This window comes from Amphiura filiformis, chromosome 2, assembly GCF_039555335.1.
Source record: "Amphiura filiformis chromosome 2, Afil_fr2py, whole genome shotgun sequence".
Lineage (NCBI taxonomy): Eukaryota > Metazoa > Echinodermata > Ophiuroidea > Amphilepidida > Amphiuridae > Amphiura > Amphiura filiformis.
The window spans coordinates 26,269,082-26,289,254 of record NC_092629.1 but is presented as its reverse complement, the minus strand read 5'-3'; the positions used below and the strand labels follow the sequence as shown (position 1 = coordinate 26,289,254).

The 20,173-nt window shown below is 35.1% G+C and overlaps 1 protein-coding gene across 1 annotated transcript in view; it reads right to left on the bottom strand.

Moving 5' to 3' along the window:
* Positions 1–20,173, bottom strand: part of LOC140146038 (uncharacterized) — a 171,680-nt gene that overhangs the window by 149,586 nt on the left and 1,921 nt on the right. Inside the window, exons 2-9 of the mRNA XM_072167780.1 lie at positions 18,458–18,540; positions 6,752–7,058; positions 6,011–6,035; positions 4,065–4,190; positions 3,371–3,680; positions 2,878–3,020; positions 1,928–1,980; positions 338–484 (exon numbers count right to left, since the gene is read on the bottom strand). Of these exons, the coding sequence (XP_072023881.1) occupies positions 338–484; positions 1,928–1,980; positions 2,878–3,020; positions 3,371–3,680; positions 4,065–4,190; positions 6,011–6,035; positions 6,752–7,049 (1,102 nt within the window). The 5' untranslated portion in view covers positions 7,050–7,058; positions 18,458–18,540. The remainder of the gene's footprint in view (positions 1–337; positions 485–1,927; positions 1,981–2,877; positions 3,021–3,370; positions 3,681–4,064; positions 4,191–6,010; positions 6,036–6,751; positions 7,059–18,457; positions 18,541–20,173) is intronic.

Genomic DNA, 20,173 nt, shown 5'->3' with positions numbered 1-20,173 from the left:
TGCAAAATATAGCAAAAGTATAATAATATAGTAACAATGATAGTAACAGTAAGAGGAAGAAGAAGATGCTGTTGATGAAGATGAAGAAGATGAAGATGATGATGAAGAAGAATTGCATTTATCTATATATTAATTTGTAATTGTTTTGTTATCCATATAAATAATCGGCCCTTCAGAGATTTTAGTGTAATGAGGCATACAGTGCAACACTTAAACATGCAATTTGCACTTTGCATATATCTGCTTGAAAAATAATTATAATGACTGTAGTGACTCAGTTTGTAGAACTGCATATTAAAGGACAGATTAGAGTAAATATGGGGAATATAATATGCACCTTGGAAATCTGGTCTTTTGGTTTGATCAGCATCCCAGCATCTTATCATGATGTCTTTTATCTCTTCAGAGACATCTGCAGGTAGTTCGTCAAGGTCTGGTCTCTCACCACTTAACACCCACCCAATTATTTGTCCAGGCATGGCATCTATAATTTAAAAAAATTAAATATATGTGATGAACTGCAATTTGAACAAAATTTGCCTGAATAATTATGTTACAGTCTATGTCCAGTATACATGGGGAAACTAAGTATGTTAGCCTACATTTAGCTTCATGTTGCTATACAATATTATGTAGATAGGGCCTAATCAACCACCCTGGTGTACATAATACATTACTGAATTCATTGTGTACAATTTATCATGGTGGATGTGCCGTTTTGGCTTAGAAATATGATTTTTGGACACATAAACAATATTGACATTTCCTTTGGTGCCCTATACTTTCAATATCAGAAATACAAATTTCAGACAGATAAAGTATACCATAAAAACTCGATAGTATATGTGCTTACTATCAAACACTTTTGAAAACATGAAATTGTACCAAAGTCCGGCGCTTTACCAACTGAGCTAATGGGGTTGAGACACAAATTTGCAGGTTTACTTGTTTGTATATAACTACGAGGGGTATCCAAAAGTTTTGACATCACACAGAAGTGAAAGTGCTATACCGATGAAATTTTGTCAGTGTAATCACTGGTCCTTATGTACATTATGGTCCAAAAATGGTCTCATAAGTATGTTTACTTTCTTCACAGGTGGCGCTAGATGGGAAGTAGGCGATAACCTTTTCGTGATAAGATCCTCCACTTTCTTGAGTTTTTTCACTGTGGCGCATCATCCGTAAGTGATGGACGCCCACTTCTTGGCTCATCTGTGAGGGACATGTGGCCAGTTTGGAAATTCCTTTTTTTTTTTTTTATAGTGCCATATGATGGGCAATCATCACCGTAGATTGCTTTAATTTCATCATAGATTTTCTGAGCATTATAGGCCTAACCCTTCAAATGCAGGAACTTAATCATGATGCGTGCCTCAATTTTCACCATATTGCAGGTTATGCGCCTACTGGCCATCTAGTGCCCCATGTAAAGAAAGTAAACATACTTATGAGACCATTTTTGGACCATAATGTACATAAGGACCAGTGATTACACTGACAAAATTTCATCAATATAGCTCTTTTCCTTCTGGGTGATGTCAAAAACTTTTGGATACCCCCTCGTATGTGTATCTATGACTTGCCTAACTATCGAGGTTTTTACGGTACATGTATATCCATTGGCATACCTTATAGTGGACTTAACTCATTTTAGACAAAAATTATCACAGGCAGGCCTGGTTTTAATGTCTCAAATTATGATAGGTTGATTAATTGAAACATGTTTTCCTTAACTAAACATACCAAATCTAAATGTTTTTGTAAACACAAATTTGAATGAACATAAGTCAATATGTTTCACAAATCCTTATGATTGATTTATTACACATAAACTCATAAAATGAAGCGTATACTCGAATTTAAGTCTTTGGTAAATGGGCTAGGTTGATATAGTTATACTAATTAATTGTATCATATCACATACCTTCACCCCATGGATCATTACCACTTGTAAATTCAAACAATGTAATCCCAAACCTGTACAATTATGAACTTTGGTTAATGTTATAGACACACATGCAGGTATCAACTGATGAAAATTGGTTGTTGTTTTTTTTTTTTTTTTTTTTTTTTGGGGGGCCAAATAATGACATAATATATAGTAGCTAGTAGCTTTATTTTGTTCACCCTGTATATATAAAATATTGCGACACCCTCAACTTTCTTGAATTTCTACTTTTTGCATGATTCCGAGTTCACAGATCGAGAGATGCATGACATGTCTCATGCATGTGTATCATTGAATCATTGACGCATAAACTGTGTGTATATTGCCATTCGTTATATGTCTTATTTATATGTCCCATCTGCATGAAGCTCCACTCAATAACGATCCGCAAGCTAATATATGTGACACGATCTGGTCCATGGGGGCCAAAGGCGGCAAATGTGAAATTGAGATAAAGGCAAAAATATGGAGTAAAAAACAATAAAATACATAAGAAAATAGACATCAAAAACTTCATAACTTTAGAACCAAGTATGCTAGACCTTTAGTGTTTTCAGTAAATGGTAGCCTATTGTATGCATAATGTAATAATTACAGTAACTCAATTTTCAAAAATGCCTCCTTTGGCCCCCATGGACCAGATCGTGTCACATATACACATTGAAAATAATTATAGATGCTCGAATGAAATAGCAATTTTCTTCATTTTACGTCACTTGTTTGGCTCGTAATTAAAAAGGGACATCAGTGAAAACTAACAATTTGTGGAAACAAATAGAATCTGTTTTATGGAAATTGCACATTATTGCTTTACAGTACTTGAGCACAAGGTCCCGGGTTCAATAAAAATTGGATTAAGCCTGCAGACATAAATGAGCTCTAAGAATGTGTGCAATAAGTATTGAAATAAATGTGAGTGAACTTACGTGTATTTATCCCATGATATATTCACTTTGTATTTACGCTTATGGGCTTCTGGTGGCATATGTGAGCATGTACCTGCTAAAGACTTTCCTGCTGAGGTGGTTTGCATGGATGTTTCACTAACTGCCAAACCAAAGTCTCCAATCTAAAAATATAAATAATGATTCTAATTATTATCTATTTATGTGTCATTTTACACACTGAAGTCTTTACTTTATATCACTCACATAATCCAGTGCATGGTTCATGCTTATTTTGCTTATTTTACAGACCTAATCAAATTGCACAGAGAAAGGCAATTTTTTGCGACATTGGGCCCTAGTTAAAAAGGAACAATGTACATGCATAAGAGGATATCAGACAAGGTTGATGCAGATTAGGTCCAGATCAAATGCTCTTTGATCTGGCCACAATCTGCATGCATCAACCCAGTCTGGTATCCTCTTTAATAGAAAAGAGTTTGGGAAAAGCTGATAAATACAGAATAATCCTTACTTTGACTCTAAATCCATCCCCTACAAATATATTTTGTAGTTTCAAGTCGCGATGAAATATCGGTGGGTTTCTTGTATGCAGGTAATTCATCCCAAGAGAGACGTCTTGGATCATTTTCACTTTTCTTGGCCAGCAGCTGCATTTCATCATATACTCCCTATTGAAATCTCTCAGATTGCCAAACTCAAGGTACTCCATTACAATGCTCAGTTGATCAGGGTCATTGATAAATCCCATTATGGACACCAAGTGTGGACAAGCAAGGACCTGCCACATCTTCTTGGCTTCTTTATAGATCTGATCAGTCAAACTACAGTAAAATGAAAGATAACCAAATAATTACATGCTGATTATTGACGTTCTTTTTATAAATGGCTTTAATATTAATTTTCCTTTAGTTCTGATGTTTGAGAAGTGTGAAAAATATCACTTGGAATATGCAGCCCATGCATTCAACAAGAACCCATGTCACTACAACTTTTAATATTGTATATCTACAGTTTAGACAATATAGCTTTAATTGCCAATAAAATCAATTGATCTGTATTTGAAAAAAAGCAGGCAACACTTGTGATCTGTGCAGCTCAATGTTTTACTCATTGCACAAATTATGTACAATGTGGGCTAGAGATAATAGCATTAATGTATGTTTACAAAATAAAGTATCATATTACCAATAACATGTTACACATACCTAATATGTAATTTTTTGACAGCGACATCGCCCCAATGCTTATGGGTAGCCAGATACACATTGCCAAATCCACCTGTTCCTAGCTTTTCTTTTTCTTTAATATCACATGCATCAACCAAGGTAAATCTGTGGGAAAAGAAGGAGCAATACAAATAAAATGATAATTCAACATAATTATATCAGGTCTCCAATATGTAGAAAAAGAATGCAGTAATTGTCTGCCATTGTTTTTGTCCTTTACAAGTTATGATCGTCAGAGCTTAACTGATTACCATATAGTGAATGACATCACAGCTTCACAGCTATCTCATATCCACCCATTGGACTTTTTGTATTACTGCATTCAAACTTGTCATATTGTAAAAAAAGAATGCAGTAATTTTCTGCCACTTATACAGGTTAATTATGATCGTCAAAGCTTAACTTCTGATTACCAACCAATGACACGGTATAGTACTAGTTATGAGCGTAATATGTGAATGCACCACAACATCACAGGCTATAATTACCCTCATATCCAACCAGTGCACTTTTAGTTACTTTAGTTACATGCTCAGAGTGATTCACATATAATTTATCTAAGAGACTGTTCACAAACGCTTGTAACAGGAGGGCCTGATGCAAAAAGAAAAATTCACATATTTTTATCAGGCCCCCCCCCCCTTTCGGACCTAAAATTATTTTCAGGGCCTTCCTTTTTGGCCATGAAAAAAATGAACGTCAACCCCATAGAAAATAGTGTAAACTCATGTTCGACAAGAAAAATTAAGGTGATATTTTTAAAAGCCCCCCTTCAGAGGGATAAAACATTTCAGGCCCCCCCTTTTTACATCAGCCCCCCTTATGTGAACGGTCCCTAATGTTATCTGCTTAAATTACACAGGCAGGGATGGTGAGACAGATAGGAATGATACATGACAAGCAGTGTGTAAAAAAGTGCCCATCCACATGTCCGAGAAGGGCTACTTGATAATATCTGACATGATATTTTCGTAACTAGCCCATTTGACGGACACCCTGAAATGTTGCCACTAGTAGTGGCATACCGACCGCCAAAATAGCGGGACTAAATTGACCACATAATGTGATGTTCATCTTCCGTTTAGACTGTTTTAGGCTACAGTTATCCTTATATTGGCCCAGGTTTCAGCATTAAAATTGCAAACGTTCGCTCGCTTCGCATGAATATGTCCAAGTAAAGTCATTTTGGTACATGTAGCGGGTAAGTTGGATGTACATAATCTGTAATGTTGCCCACCTTGGAAATTTTATCTGGTACACAACTGATAACAAGACAGCACCCAAGCACCAATACATCAAAACCAAAGACCGACACAAAATGTATGGTTACTTTCATACAAGACATTTACTTTTACTGATGACAAGTATAGCGGCTCTTTACCTCTGCCTTAAGGAAAGTTTGTATTTTCATTTCACAACTTAAGTTCCTCTGTGTTTTCTATCTCTGGGGTGACCACAGAAACATGTTGTCATAATGGCCAGAGACAGTACATAACCAAAATGGATCATAATTACATAAGATAACCTTGATACCTTACTGTGCAGTCATAGTTCCTGAGAAGTGATATTTTTGAGGTAATGGTTATATGGTGACATATACATGGACCATGGATATGGGTGAATAGGTGGTGAAATGTTGCATATTATCTTAGGCACTTGTAACCTAATATCAATACATGGACCATCGATATGGGTAAAAAGATGGTGAAATATGGCATATTATCTAAGGCACTTGTAACATAATATAGAAACATGTTTGGTTTCATGTTTTCACTCTCAAATTAACAGAAACCCCTGCTTTCTTTTTGTTTTCTAATTCCTACTCATTTATCACTCAAAATACAGCAAAATTGGTGTACCTAAAACAGATATCACAAGTTTGATTTTTTTAAATAAATATCAAGATGATTATATATTTCACTTACTCTTCCACAACTTCCTTATCTGAGTCTGAAATAAAAGATCAAGAAACAAAGCAATGATATGTAAACCATCTATAATGTATGCATACAATGCTAAGACAATGCGAATGTATTTTCATATTCAATTCCAAAAAATCAAAATAAATTACAGCTTATATGACTTTATCATTTAATGTTGATACAGGCTACAGCCAATAAACAAAGAAGAACCACCAGAGTCCATGCTTCAAATGCTTGTAGCCACTGGGTGGATATTGTGGCAGCACCTTGACCCCCAGTCCCCATTGACAAAGGCAATACAGTTCCCTTGTGGGTAAAAAACATTGACAAAGGAACTACTTTTTCATATTAAACTGTTTCAAATAGTCCCACATACAAAGTAACTTTTTACATGTAAGCGATTGTTTAGGGGAAAAAGGTCCACATTTTGGAATTCCACACCCCTCAAAAATCCTGGCTACAGGCCTAACAGAACAGTCTTTAACAGACAACCATCCATGCATACAGTTTTTAAAATCACTACATGTGGCCAACAGGCTATATTGTCAAGCTTAATAGTAATGCCCCCAGTAATAACATAAGTTACCTCATCATAGATTTATGAGCATTCACTCCTCATTCCAGTTTCCAATCCCTATTAAACATATTTTTTTTGTGTATCAATTGTTCCTAATTGTGAAAAGGAATCATTGCAATGTTATGTACACAAAACAGCCTTTTGGTAAAACAAACTTATAAACTTACATGGATTGAAGTTCAGCGTTTCCTCTTCTTTCTTCATTTTGTCGTACAAATCTCGGCGTGTGGTCTTCAAAACTTTCGTAAACATCACATAACATTTCAAAGGTTTTCTGTGTAGGATTTCAAGCAACTTTTCCACCCTTTTTTTATCTGTAATTTCATGGCGTATGATCTGAGCGTCACTTTCATCTAATACTTCTCTAGATTTTAGATCAATTAAGATGTCCTCAACCTGCAAATTGTCACACATGAACACCAAGGAGCTGTCAAGAACTTTTTGCATTGTTTCCAAACTTGCCATACTGAGAATCTGTAACAAAGTAGTCATAAAAACAATTATAATGAGACTAATATTAAAATGCATGTCCATAAAAGGAAGATTAACATATAGATTCAAAACTTTTTTTATTAAATGCAATCAGAATACTAACACTAAACCTAAAGGGTGCATTCCCCCTGGATTTCTGTACCATACCTCTATGCTGTTCTATTTGGTACCAATTATTGAATACACTGCAAATTTTACAGCACACATCAGATGCATTTACAAATGTAACAGCTTTTTATTTATAGCTTACATTGATTTAAAGCGTTTGCTCTATATAAAGTACAAAATGTGACATCATCCAGTTTATGTATATGTCAGCATTGGTATTTTATATTTGTCAGCTTTTTAGCAGTTTAAGAACACCTTGAAAACCTCAGATTCTGTGTCTGAAAAAAAAAATACATTGGGCAATAATAACACAATTTTTTACTTTTTCTCTATTTTTGTTGTATGGAATACTATTAACATAGAAAGTAGCATAAAATGTCCAAAAACACATACAAAAATTACAAAATTATGGATGCGTCTCAGGTGTTCAAAAGGTGTTACATTTTACACGTTATGTGAAATTTGCAGTGTATCAAATGTGTCCTCTATCCAGTGATACCAAAATAAGTACCAACATCCTCTAAGTACACCTTCTTTAATTTGGGAAATCATACAATACAATTATATACAAAAGAAAGGCAAAACCTGTATATTTGGGTACATGGTACAAACATGAATTTTTACCATATACCGTAAAGATTCGCCTAATGGCGCTGTGGGCTCCCTTGACATTAGTGGAATTTTAGGCACAACCTAAAAGTGCCCTCTCGTAAAATTCCCACCGGCAAACAAGGACACGGAACCTTAATTCTTTCTGGGATTTCAGAGGAGGGAGCTCCCTATTTGCACATGATATTTACCCCAAGGCAAAGGAGCCCAAGTGCGCCATTAGGTGAATCTTTACGGTATTTGGATAAATATGAAAGGAAATCAATAATCTAAATCTAAATATCAAGTTTGGAAAAATATAAATACCTCACCTCCTACCGTTAAAATTTGATCGTCTACCATATCCCCGGTTATGGTGGGAGGTCCAAATTTGTTTTTGGAAATTGGAGCGGTTAAGTATACCGGGAAATATTTTATAAGAAAGATGAAAGGTGATTTATTTATTTATTTATTTATTTATTTAATCTTTCTTTAACCAGGGTAGCCCCTTCAGTAACTAGTACTGATCTCCAAGGGGGCCCTGAGTGACATTTCACAATAAACATATACATTGTACAATTTCATAACAGAGATTAATATAAATTAAATTAAAAGCAATGCATGGAATCAAAAGTTACATGATACATTAGTTACATTGTACATCAGGTTCATTTTTACATTAGGTCTGGTAACACCAATAGTTACATGATTAAAAACTGATAATATTATAACAATGTACATGTTTGGCAATCAGATATAAGGAAAAGACAAAAAATTGAATAAATTTGTGGAAATTAATAAACTCTAATCACAAATCTGAAATACAGGTTTTAAAAGTATTAAGGGTCATGGAAGAAAAGTTTCTACGGATGTCTTGAGGGAGTTCATTCCAAGCATAACATGATCTGTAGTGAAAAGTTCTCTTGCCAGGATTTATGTTCCATTTTGGAATGGCAAGAGAATTGAAAGTTTGGCTTCTGGTACCATGAGTATGAAGAGATTGCATATAAATAAATTGAGAGGATAAGTAAGATGGTGCATTATGGGTAAGGCACTTGAACACAATTATCAGAAGTTGTTTTTCCCATCTTGTATGTAGTTTATCCCAGTTAAGAGACTCCATCATATCATTAATAGGAGTTCTTATATCTGCTGACAAAAGAGTAGAGCAAGTCTATTATGGTGCACTTGAAGTGAAGTTGAAAGGGTGTTTATGCAATTTGTCCAGACAGGACTACAATAGTCAAAGTGTGGCATGACAAGGGCATTGACAAGCATTTTAAGGGTATCATTTGGAAGATAATACCTAAGTCTACGGATTATGCCAATGCGCTTTGAGATATTAGAAGAAATATGGCTTACATGTTCATTCCAAGATAATAATTCATCAAATACAACCCCAAGATACTTGAATTTATCAACTCTTTCAATATTAATACCATTGTATGAAACATCAATATCATCAAATGTATTCAACATATAACTTGTGCCAAAAATCATGAGTTTTGTTTTCTTGATATTCAATGTGAGATTGTTTTCATTCAACCAAGAGGCAACATTAGACAAATTATCATTTAATTCTGCTTGAAGAAGTGATGAATCATTAGAACTACATATAAGAGTTGTGTCATCTGCATACATTATAGTTTTACAGTTAACAGAGTTTGGAAGTGAATTTACAAAAATGATAAACAATAAAGGCCCTAAGATTGTACCTTGCGGAATACCAATATTCACATCTTTAAAGTCAGACATAGTAGAAGAAATATTAACAGCTTGAGACCTATTACTAAGATAAGATATAAACCATTTTAGACATGAGCCAGAAATACCACATTGCTTTAATTTGTTAATTAGAAGACTATGATTGATGGTATCAAAAGCCTTCTTGAGGTCAAGGAAAATTGCACCAGTTAATTTTCCATCATTCATATTTTTAAGAATGTAGTCAGAGGTGTCAAGAAGGGTTGTAGTGGTTGAGTGGTTATTCCTAAAACCAGATTGAGATGAATGAAGAATACCATGTTTAGATAAATAAGAATATAATTGATTATGAACAGCACGCTCCAAAATCTTAGAAATAATACTTAATACAGAGATAGGTCTATAGTTACTTACATCTGATTTGTCACCATCTTTATAAATAGGTGTGACTTTTGCAAGTTTCCAATCAGAAGGAAATACAGAAGTGTACAATGAAAGATTACATATATAAGTAAGAGAGTCACATATAATTGGTGCAGAAAGTTTCAAAAGTTTCACATTGAAATTATCAAGACCAGAAGATTTCTTATTAGAAAAATTACAAATTTCACAAATACAAAAGAAGGAGTAATAAAATCAAAATTGAAATTACTAGATACATCATCATTATTACATTCATCATTAGTAACATCATTAGCATCATCACTTTTATTTACATTATCAAATTTGTGAGCCAGAGTAATTCCAATTGATGTAAAGAATGAGTTGAATTCATTGGCAATGTCTTTATTACATGTTGTAAACCCATCATCAGTTTGAACAGATCTGACATTTGCATTATTTCTTGGAATTAGTTTTTTATTGTTTTCCATAACTTAGTAGAATTATTTACATTTTCTTCAATGGCATCAGTACAATATTTCTTTTTTAATTATTACAGGCATGCCCAGAAACCGTGCAGTGGCCTCATCAACCCCTTACCCTCAAAGTTCAATGGACTACCCTACCCCTGGTTAAGGTGGTAGGTCCAAATTTGTTTTTGCTAATTTGAGTTGTTAAAATACCAAGAAATATTTTATTAGTAAGATGAGAGGTAACATAATGCTAGTTTAACAGGCAGCGACTTAATTAGTATACAGCCATAATGTATGATTTCTTTACTCTTTTAATTTTCTTATTCTTTACCAAAAATGATGACACAATATTAGTAATAACAGCCAGGAAGTATTTCTGTCCATTTTAAGCCAAAATAATGAGGTAAAATTAAATAAACTATCTATGTAAATCAGTTTAAAACCTTAACAAATGTAATGTCAAAATTGCTATGTTGTCCTGTAAACACAACACATTTGGCGGATACCAATCAGGTGTAAGTTTAAACATAATGTGTGAACATTACAAATATGCTAAAAGTGGATTTACCAATTAACCAATTTAATTTTAAAAGATCGTATATTATCCCTAACCAAACCAAACATCAAAAAACCTCAATTCACAAAACAGACACGAGTGGGTATCCCACATGATGCGATTGCATCATCATGCGAACAGTCATATGGCCACGAAAAGCCTGGCCTGCCAAGCTAGACCCCTGTGGCAAGGTAGGCCTGTGCACGGGCGAGGCACTCGATGGGTCGGGGGTTCAAAACCACACCCGAGAAAAAAGTTTTCTCTTCCTCCTCTTTCTTTTTTCCTTCCTTAATGGGGCATTAACCCTAACCCTACCTGTGGTTTTTGTGCTATCGGAAGGGAAAGACGGAACGATAAAGGAGAGAAGATGAAGAAGAAAGTCACTTGGCACCCCCGGGATTCGAACCTGGGACCCCTCGCATGCCATGCAGAAGATCCCCAGCATGTAGCTACACAGGTGACGCTATCCGGCCAACGATTCCCTGGGTATATATGACTTGGTCTGATTGCGTCATCAAGTCCCGTGGAATGCATGCACGCAGAGCGTTTTTAATAGTGAGCTTTAGTGAGTCCTAGTTGGGTTAGGGTTAAGGTTATCACTTTAGGTATTACATGGGGCATGTCCAGAAGCCTTTTTAAAAGCTTCAACACTGGGGGTTAGGAGCCTTGGAAGGCTGAAATATGGCCTCAAATAGGCTGATTTTACAGACAAATGGGTAGATGGGGATAGAGCCACAAAAGTCAACCCTGGGCACGCCACTGTATTGAAACTTGAAAGTCTAGTAAAAAAAATATCTCCAATTTTGGCAAAAAAACCCCAAACAATCCCCTAATCCTCTTATTCCAAATGCTAATCCCTCAATCTGCATCAAAAGGAACCCAGATACAGAATGCAAAATGCTAATCCCTCACTCTATCTAAACTGAACCGGATTGTAAACCCTCAACCATTATCTCTAAACCTCAATTTCAACTGAATCCTAATCCAAAATGCTAATCCATAAACCTACACTGAACCTAATCCTAAATGCTAAACCATTATCCCTAAACCTATATCTAAACTGAACCCTAATCCAAAATGCTAATCCATAAACCTACACTGAACCTAATCCTCAACCATTATCCCTAAACCTCAATTTAAACTGAACCCTAATCCAAATTGCTAATCCATAAACCTAGACTGAACCTAATCCTATATGTGACCATCCAGTACAACTGAGCCCTGAAGTCGCCAATCATCATTTTTGAGATATTCAACCAAAATATTCTGCTTGAAATTAGCTTTAAAATGATGTATATATCATGTCTATAGTACTTGACATTTAAGTAGTGAAAAATCAATAAAACAGTCAATAAATCCTTTGTTTCCTATTGTTTATTGTTAAGTTCAATGGAGCATATCTCAATAGTGGCACTGGCGACATCCGGCTCAGTTGTGGAGGATGGTCACATACATGCTAAACCATTATCCCTAAACCTAATTTTTAAACAGAACCCTAATCCAAAATGCAAATCCATAAATCTACACTGAACCTAATCCTAAATGCTAAACCATTATCCCTAAACCTAAATTTCAATTGAACCCTAATCCAAAATGCTAATACATAAATCTACACTGAACCTAATCCTAAATGCTAAACCATTATCCCTAAACCTAATTTTAAACTTAACCCTAATCCAAAATGCTAATCCATAAACCTGCACTGAACCTAATCCTAAATGCTAAACCATTATCCATAAACCTAATTTTAAACAGAACCCTAATCCAAAATGCTAATCCATAACCATACACTGAACCTAATCCTAAACCATTATCCCTAAACCTAAATTTAAACTGAACCTAATCCAAAATGCTAATCCATAAACCTACAATGAACCTAATCCTAAATGCTAAACCATTATCCCTAAACCTAATTTTAAACTGAACCCTAATCCAAAATGCTAATCCATAAACCTGCACTGAACCTAATCCTAAATGCTAAACCATTATCCCTAAACCTAATTTTAAACAGAACCCTAATCCAAAATGCTAATCCATAACCATACACTGAACCTAATCCTAAACCATTATCCCTAAACCTAATTTTAAACTGAACCCTAATCCAAAATGCTAATCCATAAACCTACATTGAACCCTAATCCAAAATGCTAATCCATAAACCTAGACTGAACCTTATCCTAAATGCTTAACCATTATGACCCTTAACCTAAATCTAAACTGAACCCTAATCCAAATTGCTAATCCATAAATCTACACTGAACCTAATCCTAAATGCTAAACCATTATCCCTAAACCTCGATTTAAACTGAACCCTAATCCAAATTGCTAATCCATAAATCTACACCGAACCTAATCCTAAATGCTAAACCATTATCCCTAAACCTCGATTTAAACTGAACCCTAATCCAAATTGCTAATCCATAAACCTAGACTGAACCTAATCTTAAATGCTAAACCATTATCCCTAAACCTAATTTTAAACAGAACCCTAATCCAAAATGCTAATCCATAACCATGTACACTGAACCTAATCCTAAATGCTAAACCATTATCCCTAAACCTAAATCTAAACTGAACCCTAATCCAAAATCCTTATCCATAAACATACTCTGAACCTAATCCTAATGCTAAACCATTATCCCCTAACCTTATTTTACCCTGAACCCTACACACTGTAAGGTGAAATATAAAATGTTAACACCTAAATCTAATCCAAAACTTAAACCAATCCTAAATGCTAAACTACTATCTCTAAATCAAATGCTAAGCTAATCCCTAATCCAAAATGTAACTCCCTTGACCTAATCCTAAACTGATAAGTATTGTAATGCTAAACCATTATCCATAAACCAAATGCTAAACTGACCCTTAACCTATTGTAAACTGACCCTTATCCATAATGCTAGTCCCTAAACCTAATCCTAACCCAATCCTAAATACTAAACCATTATCCCTAAATTTAATTTAAAACTGAATTTTAAAACTAATATAATCCAAAATTTTAAATTCTAAACAATAATTCATCAACCTTATAATCAACTGATCGAGCCCTTATCCTAAATTTTACATCAGTATCCCTAAACCTAAGTCCGATCTGAACCCAATCATAATGCTAAACCGGTGTCCCCAAATCAAACTCAAAATTGAACCATAAACTAAATCATAAATTTTTAAATGCTAATCCCTCAACCTAAACTGATCCCTAATCCAAAAAGTACAACCCTAACTCCTAATCCTAATGCTGGATTGAACCCATCCTAACCTGAAAATAATCCTGAAATCTGGCCCAAAATGCTAAACCCTAATCACTGTAACTAATTCTAAAGTGAACAAGAAACTCAAATATTAAACTCGAATCCCTAAACCTAATCATAAACTGGACCAATCCTAAATTCTAAGCCATAATCCAAACACCTAATCCTACACTTGATCCTAAGTTTGAAAAATAATCCATAAACTTCGCCCTAAACTAACTCCTCAAATGCTAAACCCTAATCACTTAACCTAATCCTAAACTGAAACCTAAAATCATAAATGTTCAGCTTATCCCTAAATCCAATACAACACTGAGCTTTTCAAGTAACCAGTCCATAATTTGGCTCAGTTGAAGAAAATTCTGGCTTGCTTCACAGTCCTAACCAAGCCCCAACCACAAACCAATTTCCAGACGCTTTCTGTGGCCAGCCTGCTTTTAAAAAACTAAGCCCTAATCTCAAATGCTAAATCTAATCCTTGAACCTAATCCTAAACTGAATATTTATTCCAAATTCTAAATGTTCCAGCCCCTATCTGTAACTTCAATCCTAAACTGCATGTATATGAATTTGAATCAAATGTTCAACCCAAATTCCTAAACTTGATTACACTGTATATGATAAGACTAAATCTGTCTCTACTACCTTCATGAATTGAAGCTGTCATAGCTACAACAGACAGACAGCAGAAACTATTATATAAATATAAAAAGTAGAGCAAACTTACTGCAATTGATTGTGTCACCTCCGGGTGGTATATTCCAAACAAGTCTAGCTTTAACTTAAAATTCCAAATATGTAAGCTATAAACAAAGTCCACCCAAGCAGCACAAACTTACTGACTTTCACTAGGATAGAGCGAACGGGAGAGCGAATTAACATCGAGTCAGAGTGATATAATCCACAAACACTTACAGCTACATGTACTTTGCACACTAAGTAGCGCAAACTTTGTTGGAATCAGCTAGGGGCGTTTCCTCTGGTACTGTCCTGATATATGATTGGCCTAAATCTAAGTACCACTCATACACCATAACACCAACCAATGAACATGATGAAGGTGGCACTGACAGGTGTGTGGATTGCTTCATGTGCCTGACTTGCTTGGAAATGTACAGGGAATTTAGCCTTTTGGTGTGTGTTTGTGTACAAAACCATGTTAACCATGCATAACTAATTAATACAGAGTCAAATTCAATTGAACATAGTTGCCATAGAGTGGCTCACACATATATTTGGGCTGTTATTGTAATGTTAAACACCCTACTTTTGTCACCTGCTTTGGCTACATGTATGTAGTGCAGTTACCGATTGTAAAATTGGGTTCCTTTTCAACTTTGCCGTGTGTGAAATAAGTGGCAACCATGAAGTCAGCGCATTCACAATTCAAAGCAAGGTATTACATATTTTGGGCTACTTTTGAATGTCAAGATACTGATTAAACCATTTCTGTTACCTGATATGGCTTATGTCATACAGTAACTAAATTGGTAAAAGGTAAAAATTGGGCTCCTGTCCAACTTTGTATTTAGTCAACGAAGTGGCAACTCTGAAGTTAGATTATTCACAATTCAAAGCAAAGGAATGTTACAATCACAGTTAGATCCATAAACCCCACCCACGGTAGAATTTCATTTCACCTTGCGAGTATAATTATGGCAACAACATTTTACGAGAATCTTTAGACACTCCCCCATTTACATTGTGTGCGGGCTCAAAAACTCTTTTTACAATCTCAATACATTCATGCAAATCAGTTCAGCAGAATCTCTGTGAGACTGAATTCTTGGATTCTTACCAAATTTCTAAGCCTGCCACCCATTCTAGATCAAGTCCTTAACCATATTTGAAACACATTCAATATTAATAAGCAAAATGTCCACAGTCAGAACTCTTCTCCTGCCCCAGTAAAACTCAATATTACGAAAATATCTACTTTTTGCGGCAATTTTGCACAAAATTTGCTGATTTTGCACCCCACCCCCCAAAAAAATTCACTTTGACCTGTCATTACTTCTAACCTGCATTTGGTGGGAGGGCCGAGGACCCCAAGGAATTACCACTTGGATGGCTCATGTACATGTAGTAATGCGTCTGTGAGCCCCTTAACTCCTCAAGCCAGTTTCACGGTGTTAGGCCTACCCTGTTTCTTAACACTCTTATTCATCCACTTAGACCAATTCCCTACCATTCTAATGTTAAATTTTCCAAAATTAGACCATATTCATTCCAGTTCACTAAAGCTCTTATTTTGAGTTCCTTATGTGCAGTAATATTTTAAATCAGTTTATAAACAGCCTCATTGAAAGCATCGTTGGCATTCCAACATAGTTCCATAATATGCCATCGTCGATTTTGGAAGATTTTCAAACATTTTAGTTATTTTTCTTATTACTTTGTTCCTAAATTGTTGTGATAAAAAGACATGTTAAGGAGTTCTTGGCTATCATTTTTAAACACATTGCTAACACTTTCTTCAAGCTAGGGGTAGGCTTTAGGGAAATAACAAAAATATTAGGGGCCTCCCCGTTTTTTATGATGTAACAACAAACCCTTTGCAATTGCAATTTTACAAAGAAATGTATAGTAAATTGTAACAAATTAAAATTATAAAGGCCTCCTTCACCAAATTTTGAGAAAGTCTGGATGATATACATGTTATTTATTTTACTTGGCCTAATCAGCTCTACATAAAACCCTATCTATTCAGTAGCGGTGCCAAGGGGGCCATGTAGGGCCCATCATAATTCCCCTATATGCCTTCCCGTCTGAACAAAAAGTACAAAATTGTGAGCATTTTAGCCTCAGATCCCCAAAATATTCTGGTTGAGATCAAATTAACTAAATGGATGACTTTGGCATTCCTAGATTTCTATAATAACCCTATCCTAACATGTCTATATATTAATATCCATATTTATTCAGTGGCAATGCCAACAGCCATGCGGGGGACCCCCATCTTAAACTCCCCCTGTTTGCCTCCCCCTCAGAACAAAAAATACAAAATTGTGAGCATTTTTGACACCCGCCCCTGATTTTAAAAAAAATTATGGTGCCGCCACTGTATCTATTTAATCAATTCAGTATTAACATTCTGGTTGAGATCAATTTCAAGAAAATTACTTCCTTAAACATTCTAATTATTTCTAAGTAAGTTACCAAAGAGCCCTGATATTCCAAATTAAGATTTGGACATTTTTCAAAAAGATAAACCTGCTTATAACACTAAATTTGAATCGAGACCACTAAATGTGGACATTTTTGCGAAACATTAATTTTTGTGATCAATACAGCTAGAGTGACAAACAAAGGTGTGAATATGGTGGTTTTTTTTATAGTTTTATGTACGAAAACTAAAAATCACAAATTTTAGAAAAGTGAAGCAGTTCATAATAATGCGCAAAAATGATCAATTTTACAATAACATCTCACTTGAAATCAGTTCCACAAGATGCCCCACTTAAACAAAATATTTTCAAATCATCTATCGTTTATACAACTGAGTGACACTTTCATCCAAAACAACTGCTTGAATTTCTGTGACTAATAATGTTTAAATAAATAATACGTAAGTCAGGGACTGCCTTTTGAGAGGAGTGAGAGCAGTCACTCTACAGCTCTTCTTAAGTTGCATTTGCAAGAGCGATTTATAGCTCCTCTAGATGACTTGTTAAATTCTTTATGCTTTAATGGCCACAGGTGCAAACCGCTCTTCTAAAGCTCTTCTTGAAGAGACCAGAAGAGCATTCTACAGCTCTCTTTTCTCATTTTCAAATGTCAGTCCCTGGTAAGTATAAATCAAATATAATAGCCAGACTCACCTTTTTTAAATCGCACAAGATTAACTAAATCTTATTATTTATGAAATTTTTCTACACAATTGATGGTAACGCTAAATTGATACAAGTTTAACTGATATTCAGATTTTGTTGGTTTGTTTCTTGAATTATAGATTCCATGTATAATGTAATGCCCTGAATGCTAGCCATAGGCTTCAACATAAAAAGTCTATGCTTTGAGATATTTTCTCAAAAATATCAAGTGCTATCTTAAGAACCACTGAACCAATACTATGCTTGTTTGTACTCATTTTAATACATTTTTCATGCCGATTCCAAATATGTTCATGAAAATTTACAATTCTGAAATTTTGGAATAATAAAAAATTGAAACTTGTCGTCTGCAGTCAAGATCTGCGTGAAAAGAGCTAAAATCCCTTACCACTCTGCAAGCTAGCCCAGTCAAAATTACACATGTATAGAACATGTAGTCTAACATTTTAAAGTTCTTATACACTCTACAAAAACACAAACTCACCTGTTGTTAATAGATCCGGGTTTCCTTATTCCATATAATCCAGGACTAAATCCAACAAGCACCCTTACTCCAACATGGGATATCTGTAAATGATATGGGCGTAACTTATTACAAATGGATATAAATGTCAAACTCAAGAAGTAGGCGGGTAGCGTACCCTAGTTGAATGATTTTCAATAATACATAGCAACAGTACATGTCACCGATTCAGTAAATTGCCTTCAGAAAGCAACTTTCTATGAACTAAATTCAAACAAAACATTAACGGTAAAGTTGAATACAATCCACAGACAGGCTCATGTGTGGCGTGATCTATTCCAGGTACCAGAAAAATACAGAATTTTTTTAAGGGATAAAAAATATTGTGCCTTTTAAAATGAAACAAACCCTAATCTGTTAGTTGGACCTAACAGGCAATAGAAGTGAACATTTTGACAATTAGTCGTGCTAGGGTGAGAACATTGTATAAGAATTGTTCTCATTTTACAGGGACCATTTTTATATTTCAATTGCTTTACTTGATTATTGTTTTTTAACTTTCAAAATCAAATTTATTAATTGCTTCTTCAACGTATCTTAAAATGTGTGCATTTTATTTTCATGATCCATTAATGTCATTTACACAGTTCTTACACTGACCCAACGATTTGAATTGTTGGGAAAAGGGTGTATGTTTTCTTAGTCACAAAATGTCAAGACTTGGCACAAGTCTAAGCATACAAAATCTAGATCATAATGATATTACTGTTAATTTTACTATTTTGGGTTGATTTTAATAATAACTTAGTACGTTCTGTGCAGTATACTCTTATACCTATGATGATGATCCAAGATATTCCACCAATCGGTGCTCGCTTCGCTCGCTATTCGAGAGGCGTCATGGCTTGTGGAACGTCAGCTGCGCTCGGTGCTCGCTTCGCTCGCTATTCGAGAGGCGTCGCGGTTTGTGGAACAGGGCTAGTTCTATAATAACTCACCACAGGTGAGCACCTAGCTCACAGAAGTATGTACTAAATTGCAAGGGTTGAATGGGCAGATGTTGTGTTGACAGACAGAAAGGGTGGAATAATTTAACCTAAATAATGTTTTTATGAATAGTGAAAATCTGCATGACAGCATTTTTAAACAGCGCATCCCTTCATAAACAACTACTGCTGATAGCACACCACTTCAACTATACTGCTGATATCACACTACATCAACTATCTACTGCTGACAGCACAATATACTTCATCAACTATCTACTGCTGATAGCATGCTACTTCATACACTATCTACTGCTGATAGCACACTACTTCATCAACTATCTACTGCTGACAGCACAATATACTTCATCAACTATCTACTGCTGATAGCAGACTACTTCATACACTATCTACTGCTGATAGCACACTACTTCATCAACTATCTACTGCTGATAGCAAACTACTTCATCAGCTATCTACTGCTGATAGCAAACTACTTCATCAGCTATCTACTGCTGATAGCAAACTACTTCATCAGCTATCTACTGCTGATAGCAAACTACTTCATCAGCTATCTACTGCTGATAGCAAACTACTTCATCAACTATCTACTGCTGATAGCACAATACTTCATCAACTATCTACTGCTGATAGCACACTACTTCATCAACTATCTACTGCTGATAGCACAATACTTCATCAACTATCTACTGCTGACAGCACACTACTTCATCAACTATCTACTGCTGAT